General features: G+C 38.4%; 1 protein-coding gene across 2 annotated transcripts; it reads right to left on the bottom strand.

The window, feature by feature from the left end:
* Window positions 1–22: 22 nt before the first annotated feature.
* Window positions 23–8,417, bottom strand: LOC119493969 (high-affinity choline transporter 1-like). 2 transcript variants are annotated; one of them, XM_037779509.1, is made up of 8 exons: window positions 7,535–8,417; window positions 6,224–6,337; window positions 5,478–5,633; window positions 4,170–4,318; window positions 2,571–2,714; window positions 1,154–1,307; window positions 864–1,081; window positions 23–782 (listed from the first exon to the last, which is right to left on the bottom strand). In XM_037779509.1, the coding sequence occupies exons 1-8, from the start codon at window positions 7,716–7,718 to the stop codon at window positions 198–200; spliced, it is 1,704 nt and encodes a 567-aa protein (XP_037635437.1). In that variant the 5' UTR covers window positions 7,719–8,417; the 3' UTR covers window positions 23–197. The 2 variants fall into 2 exon arrangements, with proteins under 2 accessions (XP_037635437.1, XP_037635438.1); XM_037779510.1 differs by lacking the exon at window positions 6,224–6,337.
* Between the last annotated feature and the right edge of the window lie 2,149 nt (window positions 8,418–10,566).

Here is a 10,566-nt window from a genome sequence, read left to right as displayed (position 1 = left end):
TCTGCTTTGTTCATGCTCTCAGTGAGGTAAGATTTGCTTTAGTTTTTCTGTATCTTTCTAGTGACATACAGAACATGTAATACAATGAAATTGTTGCAAGAGATGAATTCTTACACCATCCTGTGGCCAAGATTATCATTTCACAAAGATTGAGTATTTGTAATAAAATACAGACATAAAGCACCATTCAAGACATGTTAGCATCCTATTAAATCATTCCTCTTTGAATCCTGCTGACTTGTTGTCAACATTAATTCAGAGTCATTATGAACTTCAGGTTTCTCCCCCTCGTCTGTTTTGGTGGTGCCGTTGCTGAATAACATTAGTTTGTTCGGCGGTTTGAGGGTTTTCACTTTAAATACATCCCACCTCTCAGGAATCAGTCCTTTATTGAAGAGCAGCGACGCTAGGTAGGAGAACAGCAAAGTGGCAAACATGTTGGACAACATGCAGATAGTCTGAACAGGAGAGCGCTGGACATATATGCCATTCTCAAGAGTGCAACCAGGGAAGTGGAGGACAACAGGCAACCCTATCGATGGATCGCCGCTCAGCACTCTCAACAACACTCCAACAAGCAAGCCCACGATGGAGCCGTTGCCATTGGAGATGTTAAAGAAGAGGATGCAGACGAGTTGAGGGAACATGATGGTGTAGGTTATGCTTGAGCCCAGGATCCATAAAACCATAATGCTGTTTTGTAGGCAAGTCAGCGCGGTGCCAGCCAAGCCCACCAACACCACGGTGGCACGGATCACCCACTGGAGCTCCCTATCTGATGCCTGCAGGGGGAAAAAAGCCTGTAAGCTGAAACAGAAAAGAAAGAACCACAAGTTCATTCATCCCCTCGGGTCCCCTCTTACCCTGGTCCTCAGGATGTTCTTATAGATGTTGGATGTGAAGATGGAGGCGGCTGACAATAGAGCCGAGTCCGTTGATGACATCACGGCAGCAGCTATAGCTCCGATACCAATGATGGAGATGTAGGGTGGGGTGAGGCTTTGCAGAGCAATGGGCAGAACCTGACTGGCCTCTCCACGCTCGTATGGAGACGGGGAGCCATACACAGTGGTGTTCCAGTCTGACACCAAACAATGTGACATAAATTAGCATAGTCTCGGTACTCTTTTTCTATTTAATGCTATTGCTGTACCTGTTGATGCTGCGACTGCTCCAATCAACAAGGATGGGATTCCGAGTATGAAGATGAGAGGAGCTGCAATAAAACAGGTGATCCTGGCTGTGGTTGACGAGGCAGCTGACAGGGTCCTCTGGTGGAAGGACTGATATCCAAGGTTACCTAAAGCCTTAGAAACAAACAAACAAAACCACTCTTAAGCTGGGGACACACCGAGCCGACATCAAAGAACTAGCGGCGACGAAGGCCACCTGTTGCGTCCCCTCACGACGCCTTTGTCTTGGCCAAAAAGTTGCACTTGAACATGACGCAAAGTATAATGTAGTCTTGTTTCACATTCATTCATTTCAAATGTAAAAATGCAATGATGAATATATTCATAATCTGCCTTTTTTAAAGTACTTTTTCAGGCATTTGTGCTCATTTGATAGCAACGCTAGCGACGTGATAGGAAATGAGCGATGACCCCAGCTGGACATGAACAAGGGACGTTTCAGTTGTCAGCATCTCAAACCCCTTGTTTACCAGGGTGCCCAAAAGTTTTCTAATGCATCCTCCGACAGCCTTTGACTTGTCAAGGTATGGTCACATTACACTTCTGTCCTACGAATACTCGCTCTGTTCCTCATTAATTTCTATTGAAGCCCTTACGACAGGCAAACTCAAGCACATCGACCGAGCGGATGTGCTCGGTCGGCCAATAGAAAGTAGTTTGGAAATGGAGAAATTATTATTCTAGCGTGTTTTATCACTATTTTTTAGTACATTGTCACACTACCAAAATAAATAAATTTGCTATTACTTTCACCTACTTTTTCAATCCAGATACTGATAGCGATACCTTGGCTTTGGATATCAGCCAATACAGAGTACTGATCCAGTGTTTAATTAATAAGCTGTATGCTTCACTGTGTGGCAGAGACTGGGATCATTCTCTTATGTGTAAAGCAACATCAGGCTTGACTTAAACACTGCTTTCCTAACTTTCTAAAGGTAAATGTGACCAATAATTACATAGATATATATTTATTTAATTGTTATTTATTATATAAACCGTGTACCAATGACTTGGAAATCTTCAGAATTAACAGGAACTACAATTCTGGTGTAAAACTTTTTAATGCAGCACAAATTGGTCAACACCAGAATTAAAATTCCAGTATATAATGTGTAAGAATCGTGGCAGAATCTGGGTAAATTTGTTTGAACAGAAATGTAATGTGACCGTCCCTATTATAGTGGGGAAAGCACAGGTGATACTAATGACCTTAACAATGGCTCTGTTTTATTTAAGTCCCAGTAAGCCATGACTGTGTGACAGCATGCACAATACCAGGACCCTAAAACTGCAGCAGCTAAATGGAATTCAGCCATCATTCATTTTAGTATTTACACTTATTGTTTAACTACTAAGTCAAAATGTAACCCTTACCAATAATAAGAAATTATCAATCCAACTCCAAGCTCTTTCTTTATCCACCGAACCGATCCAGGGGGCCTGATAGGTGAAGTTGAAAGCAGTCTTGGTGATGTCAGTTGAATGGGGGTTCATAAGGACAAAGGGGACACATAACCACTGCAGGAAAGACAATGAACCACAGACGTAAACATTTTAAAACATACATAGTACTAGTATAGAGTAAAGTGGTGGACACACTGCCCGCATGAGGCTTGCGTGGCGTGTTGTTTTTTATTTCGGCGTCCATGTTAACAGGTTAGAGTGGACACACTGCCCGCATGAGACGCGCGTCTATTTTATAGAATAGAAGGCTCGCCTATTTTACACGCGAGCCGTTCACGTCTCAGCTGCGTGTCCCAGCAGCAACAGACAGTGAAGGTGATCTATTGACAGTATATGGACATCATATCAGCTACATAATACAGTTTACATGTCTACAAATCTGTAGAATATGTCACAGACAGTGAAAGGGATCTAGTGACTGTATATTAACATCATACCAGCAAGATTACTACAGTTTCCATGTCTAGACATCTGTAGAATATGTCACAGACAGTGAAGGTGATCTATTGACTGTATATTAACTTCATACCTGCAAGACTTTACTACAGTTATGAGGTCTATCTGTAGAATATGTTACGGAGATGAAAAAAAGTAAAGTTAAGTAAACTTCTTTTTAAATCAACACTTCCTGCTTTCATTTAAAAATAAAAGACCGAATCCCTTCATTTGTTAACACAAGGCTTTTATTCTGAAATATGAGCAGTCAGTGCTGTGGAACACGCAGTCACTTTGGGAGCTCGAAGAACTGATAAAGTTTAGGGTTTAAATCAACACTTCCTGCTTTCATTTCGTAATAAAAGCCCTAAAGCGGGTTTTCTTAATTTTATTCTGAAATATGTGCCGGACAGTGATGTGGAACAAGCAGTGACTTGGAAAGCATCATAAATGAATACGGTACGGAGTTTTAATTGTGGATTATTACTATTATTTACTAATTACCACACATTTCTGAACCTTTCTCTGTCTAAAATAAATAAAAATTATATTTATCATGAAGTTAAATGGCCGTTAAAAGGCAAACTCTATGCAGAAAGAAAGGGCTGACAGCAGCAGCAGAAACACAGCTGACAGGCTAGACAGGCAGCCGACAGGCAGCCGACAGGCTAGACAGGCTAGACAGGCTAGACAGGCAGCCGACAGGCAGCCGACAGGCTAGACAGGCTAGACAGGCTAGACAGGCAGCCGACAGGCTAGACAGGCAGCCGACAGGCGTCTAGTGTGAACACCAGACTCCTGCATCACGCAGCCACCACGTGAGCCTCATGCGGGCAGTGTACCCACGGCTTAAGGTGTGACAAGCAGATGTTTAGAGGCTTGGCAGGATGAATGGGTGAGGCACCAAGCAGTTTATATACTATAAAAATAAATTATACGTTTCATCCCTCAAGGGTGAACGTTTCTTGAAACAAAGGAGCCAACAACAGAGCAGGCTTTAACAAGCTTCAACGTATTTCAGTTCAACTGTGCAATAAAAAGCTTTTGAAATTTTATATATGAATAGGAACTCACCAAACTGAAAAATATGAGGGTTAACTGTATGATGTCTGTGTAGGCGACAGAGTAGAGGCCTCCCAGCAGTGTGTAGATGATGGCTACTGTAGCAGAGATCCAAATGCAACCAGTATAGGATAAATCCAGGATCACACTCATTGTTGCACCTATAAAAGTAACAAAGTCACATACATGCAAAGACATACACAAATTTAATACATTTCTAAATAATTGCTCATTCTGTTTAGCACGATATCTACTGTGCACAATAGCATGATTAAGTTTTGATAGATGCTTTTAACTTAAAGGAACAGTGTGTAGGATCTGGCGGAATTTAGCGGTGATGTTGAGATTGCAACCAACTGAAGCCTCTCCCGTGTGCCATGCGTGTTGGAGAGCTATGTGGCAGCTGTTGTTGTTGTTGCCTGTTGGGCTTGAGTTTGCCATGTTATGATTTGAGCATATTTTTTATGCCAAATGCAGTACCTGTGAGGGTTTCTGGACAATAATTGTCATTGTTTTGTGTTGTTAATTGATTTCCGATAATAAATATATACATACATTTGCATAAAGCAGCATATTTGCCCACTCCCATGTTGATAAGAGTATTTAATAGTTGACAAATCTCCCTTTAAGGTACATTTTGAACAGATAAAAAAATTGTGATTAATTTGCGATTAATCACGATTAACTATGAACAGTCATGCGATTAATCGCGATTAACAATTTTAATCGATTATTTTTAATATTATATTCCATTTCTGCCAATAGCCCCCCTAATTGTTACACACTGGTCCTTTTAATTCATTGTTTATTGTTAAGCCTAACTTCCCTTAACTGTATTATAGTATTTCATGATACAGTTTCAGTGTGTAACTGACATAAAATACTTTAAACACCGATGCCACAAATCTTTGATCTTTTAAATTGAAGTGAAGTTTGTTATTACAGATGTTACAGCTGTCAAGTCTCCCCTCAATATAAATAATCTATTTGACAGATTTACAGGTGAGAGGTTCACATCATATAAAATATTTATTTTAATCCTCTCATCAGGTAATGAAACACGTTTTCTTTGAATTATTATACTGGTCCAAATACAAGATGCTTGTTTCTTTCCTGGAAGATACGTTAGTGCACAATACCAGGTGTGTTAGTTTATTGGTAGTAAGTTAAAGGCATGTTTCACCACTTTTCAAACCAAAACAATAATCATTCACTTGAAATTAGTTTTTTTCTTCACGATGCATTTAGTAAATAATGTAGAAGTACAAGTTGTACTATTGCAAAATGTGCCTATTAGAGGATGACGTCAGTGTAACTCACCTAAGCCAATTAGAGTCCCTGTAACCCAGATTATGTCAGATATCAGCAGTGCCACGGACAGAACTCCACTTATTACATTTCCATACTTGATCTGGAACGGGTCCATCATCGTCACATATTTTTTGTCTCTCATCGTCTTGGCGAAGAAAAGTCCACCTTAACAATTGGAGCACAAAGGGGGACAGTCAGATTTGTGTGACTGTGTGTATCCCTGCATTTAGTCTGTTTCAGAGTTGATTTAGCATTGCACTCCTGTAACATTATCAGACTCACGATGGACACTTTAAAAAATGATAAAAATTGATGCAGCAACCAGATATATCGTTCTCTTTATCCCACTTTCCTTGTCAAAACCTGGTGCCTACATTACCCATAATGCAACAGCAACAATGAAACAAGGTATTTTCTTTTTAATTTAAAAGGGACCTGTAATGTTTTATACTTCTGGTGAATACAATCCAATCAATCTTATTTTCATATATGTGAACATCAACAACAGGGTTTGTAGGAAGCTATGGTGCTATCTAGACTTGGCTATACATTACATCATACTTTATCTAGTAGAACAAACCTTGACTGAAACAAGTTCCATATTTCAGATTTTTAGATATTTTTTCCAGATGTGCCCAAAACTAATGCCCCTCAATATGTCACTACTGGGGGAAAAAATAATAATAATTAATGTAAATTTCGGAAAAACACATACACATGATGCCATTATTATGTTGCCTGAAAAACTGTCTCACCAACAATAAAAGACAGGGCTGCTGTAACCGGTATGACAGCCCATGTCAGTCCCATGGTTGGTGAGTACACTGCCTCCGTCAGACCAACGATGAAGCCTCCTCCAACAAATGTAGCTGTAGGAAACACGCACACACACCTACTGTATACATATACATATTACCTATATTTGTGATACAGACCACCACTCATCACATTGTACCCTGTTTAGGCAAAAAGTGGTCTGTGAGAAATACATTTCCAAAAAACTTCATGGTAGCATAATGTGCCATTTAATGATTTAATGTTGTTTAATATTTTTTTTAAATTCATCCACATATTGTTAACTTGAATTTGGAAAAGCAAACTATTGTAATCTTATTGTACATTTGAAACACCACATACTATAGGCATAAGATTAACTCCCCACCCTAATAATTTTTGGTATGGTACAATAAAAAGGTACTGAGGGATATAAGTTAAAGGTTGCAAAATAATCAGTGGTGGAAAGTACATTTACTCAAGCACTGTACTTAAATACAATTTTGAGATACTTGTACTTTACTTATTATGATTTACTTATAATTATTTCCATTTTATGGTACTTTATACTTCTACTCCACTACATATTGGAGGCAAATATTGTACTTTTTACTCTACTACATTTGTATGACAGCTTTATTTACTACTTACTTTGTATTAATACAAAATATAAATAAACTAATAAATGACCCTGTTTTATTAATTGGTATTATTAGCCTATAGGTTAGGCTAAGCTACATAGTCCTATATAAAGTAATTCAAATAACGTCCTTTACCAGCAGCAACATTAAAGTTATGTACACATCTGATAATATAATGAACATTATTCTGAAATGGTAAACTATTTTTACACAGTAGTATTGCTATTTTTACTAAAATGAAAGATCTGAATACTTCTTTCACCACTGGGTAATGCTAATCACCTTAAACACTTAAAACAGGGCTGCACATAGACATATACAGTATAAAGTATTAGGCTAGTCTACAGATATCTTTTTTATCTCGACTCTCTATGCTCTAGTTGTAGTCCAACGGGCTATAGACCTATGAGGTGAGATGTTTTGCATGTTGCTTCATACGTGTGAAAGCTATAATTCTAAATAATTATAGTCATATTGTTGAGACGTGTAACGTTAGAACGTTACAACATCAGAATAAGATATCATCCGTCTCATTGCGACAATAGCTCTAATTAAAAAATTCTGTCCATCCAGAAGTCACCCCGAAACTACTTATTCTACTTACTTTAATTATAATGTGATTCAGCTGCCCCTTGCCCTCCACACACTTACCTGTCATGGTGAAGACTCCCACCATCAAGCTGATCCCTCTGTTACCCAGCAGGGTGATCTCTGTTCGGTCTGCCTGGCTGCTGTTCTGCAGCCTCCTCGACTTCACGGAGGCCCAGATGCCGGTGCCCAGCACCAGGAGGTAGAAGAGCACCATCACCACCAGTCCGGGGACGTTCAGGCTCATCGTGCAATGACTGACTGACTGACTGACTGACTGACTGACAGACTGACTGTGGCGACCTCTCTCAAACTCATTGATAATATGTCAAAACAAGCAAAACTGGTTTTCTGCAAGTATGCGTCATCCACACGCAGCTACCCTGACAAACTAATCTAATCAACTAAATTCTCTCACTGGTTATGCGTATTTACTAATGATATCAAGCAAGAAAATAGGAAATATCTAACAGTTTCCAGGACCAAGATGATGTAGCTCCACACCAGTAAAACAACCTGAGGAGAAAAAAAGCATCAGGAGTCAACCTATGTGGTGCAGGTTGATTTTTACACAGCAAAATTGCTTTATTATTACTGTATAGGCTTATATGTACTTTCTATTGTAGCCTATTAGAGATGGTAGGTTTAGTTGTATATTAGCTATGCTGTTATAAAGTGCTTATACATTTTTTTTTTTTACATTTTTGATAATGCATTCATTCATTACATTGTGATAAAACAGACCAAACTATCAATGGAATTACTATTATCTGTCAAAATACCTGAATACATAAATAAATAAAATAAATTTGGAAATTTGTTCAGACACCTGCCTCTTTTTGCATACGAGATCACGATTATTTATTGATTTTAGGGACAAATAATTTTTATTGCAAATTCACATTTAAATAAACAGAGCGCTGCTTTCACTTCCATGTTGTGCTACATTCCAACTGTCAAAAACTCTAAATGTTATCCTTTTATTTAGTTTTTGTCATCTATAGTGGTTATTTGCATAAAAACACACAATTCAAATGATTAAAAAATTAATTATTGTATCTTTATTTAAATATTTGCTTTGATAATCTTGGCCTTGACTGTGCTGCTGTGTGCCGATGTAAAACCGTGTTTTAAACGTGTAAAGCGTGTGTCAGCTGCACTTGTGTGTGTGTGACAGGCAAAAAATCTGATATGAGACTGCTGAAAACCGTCCGTGAAAGCCAAAATCGTGATCGCAATTAATATTTAATAAACTGTGTAACTCCACAATCTAGCCAGTATCGAGCTATTTCACAGAATATGTGAAAACTTGGCACTAAATGAAAAGGCAGCTATCACTAAAGTCAACAGATTTCATCCTTTGGACTGTCTGTGCAAAAGTTCATGGCAATCAATCTAGTAGTTGTTGAGATATTTCAGTCTGGAGTGGACCAACGGGATGGGCTGGCCAACATTCATTTCACATACCAGACAAAAGTCTGGTATGTGAAATCACCAAAACTGTTCTAAACTTTGCAAATAATAGTGTGTTCATGAAAGGCGCTATCGCTCAGAGCAAGAAGCTGTTTGAGAAAATGTTTGCAGGACCTCTAAATCAATATTGAATATTGAATATTGGCTAAGCTAAAGTAACCATGCCTTATACCAATCTCTCTAATAAAAATTATATTGTTTTTCTATTTTAAAAAAAAGCAAAGAAGCACATTTCCCAAAAAATCAAGGTTGTTTCAACAGAATAACATCACATGACAGAGGGGGAAGTGAAGTTAAGAGTCTTACACTTTGAGTCTCACACTTAGACATTCAGTGAAATATTATAAATATTATAAAAAGTGAGTTAAAAGTGAACAGTTATGTACATTCCAATTCTCCTGTTTCACTTCTCCTCGAATGACTCAGATATTAATCATCATTAAAGACTTTCCAGTTCTTTTGAGCTAACCTATATCACCAGTTGATAGGCTACTATTGGTCAATAGAGTTTCTCAGAGTTTACAAGGCACCTGAATACACCATGAAGTCCCTGTCGCGCCTACATGCCTTACACTATGGTTGAAACATCAAAACAGTTCGATGAGCGCTGTTTTCTTTGGTTTGCTGCAGTCTCTAAATCTTCTGCCGCCTACAAACTGTAGCTTTTCTGTCAATAACATATTTTTTGCTTCAGGGAAGCAGGAGGAATTTACTGTTTATTGTTTCTCTGTAATCTCCGACTTCGGAAGTGGCCATGGTGTCCGGAAGTGCAGCTGCAGGCTACTCGTTAAATACGCTGTCTTTGTCTTTGAGGTGTTGTTGTTCTTCTTCCTCCAGACACCTGCAAATAGGCGGGGGCGGAGAGAAAAAAAAATCCTGCCGATCCTGCCTTTGATATCGATAGTCAATATCGGAAGCTTTCCGATTTAGAATCGAAATCGTGACACCCCTATCTATTGTACTTTGAAAAAGTCACCACTAACCTGCGGTTTTATCAAACGTCTGCTGCAGACAAATAAACAGTGCCAGTGCAATATCATTCTATGTATGTTATTTGTTTTCTGTTTTACCATCTGTTGGCTTGAATGACAAAAAAGGATCTACAAACAATTTGAATGCTCCTTTGTTTTCTCTTCATTCATCGTAAAGATTCTGCTTTTCATTCGCTCTCAGTTTGCTGATGATCAGTTGGAGAGTCCATAATCTTTTTTTTCCAGTAAGTCATCTAATAGCTGAAATGAAAACCAGATAACAACTGAAAACAAAACTAAAAAAAAGGGGCTTTATCTTCCTTCCTCTTCAAAGTCTTTCTGCAGATCATTAAAATGGGAATACATTTGCTATCAATTTGTCTTGTCATACCCCTTTACATCAGGCAACGACCAGAGAAAAAGGTTACTTTCATTCTATAAAATAATAATGTAAAGATAAATATGAGGCTATAAAAAGGTAGAAAACAGTGGAAAATGTTTTTTATGAGGGTGATGTGTATTAGAGGGGGAAAAGACATGACTGCAGAAAAACTGGAGTCAAGTCCTCTTCCCTGAGACAAACTCTTTTATTGTTTCAAAAAACTACGTACTGATCCATGTCCATCACCTTCAGTTACACAGCAGCACCGT

Source organism: Sebastes umbrosus, chromosome 9 (genome assembly GCF_015220745.1).
Source record: "Sebastes umbrosus isolate fSebUmb1 chromosome 9, fSebUmb1.pri, whole genome shotgun sequence".
Lineage (NCBI taxonomy): Eukaryota > Metazoa > Chordata > Actinopteri > Perciformes > Sebastidae > Sebastes > Sebastes umbrosus.
Note: the sequence above shows the minus strand (reverse complement) of the source record. Positions and strands in the feature narration are given on the sequence as shown.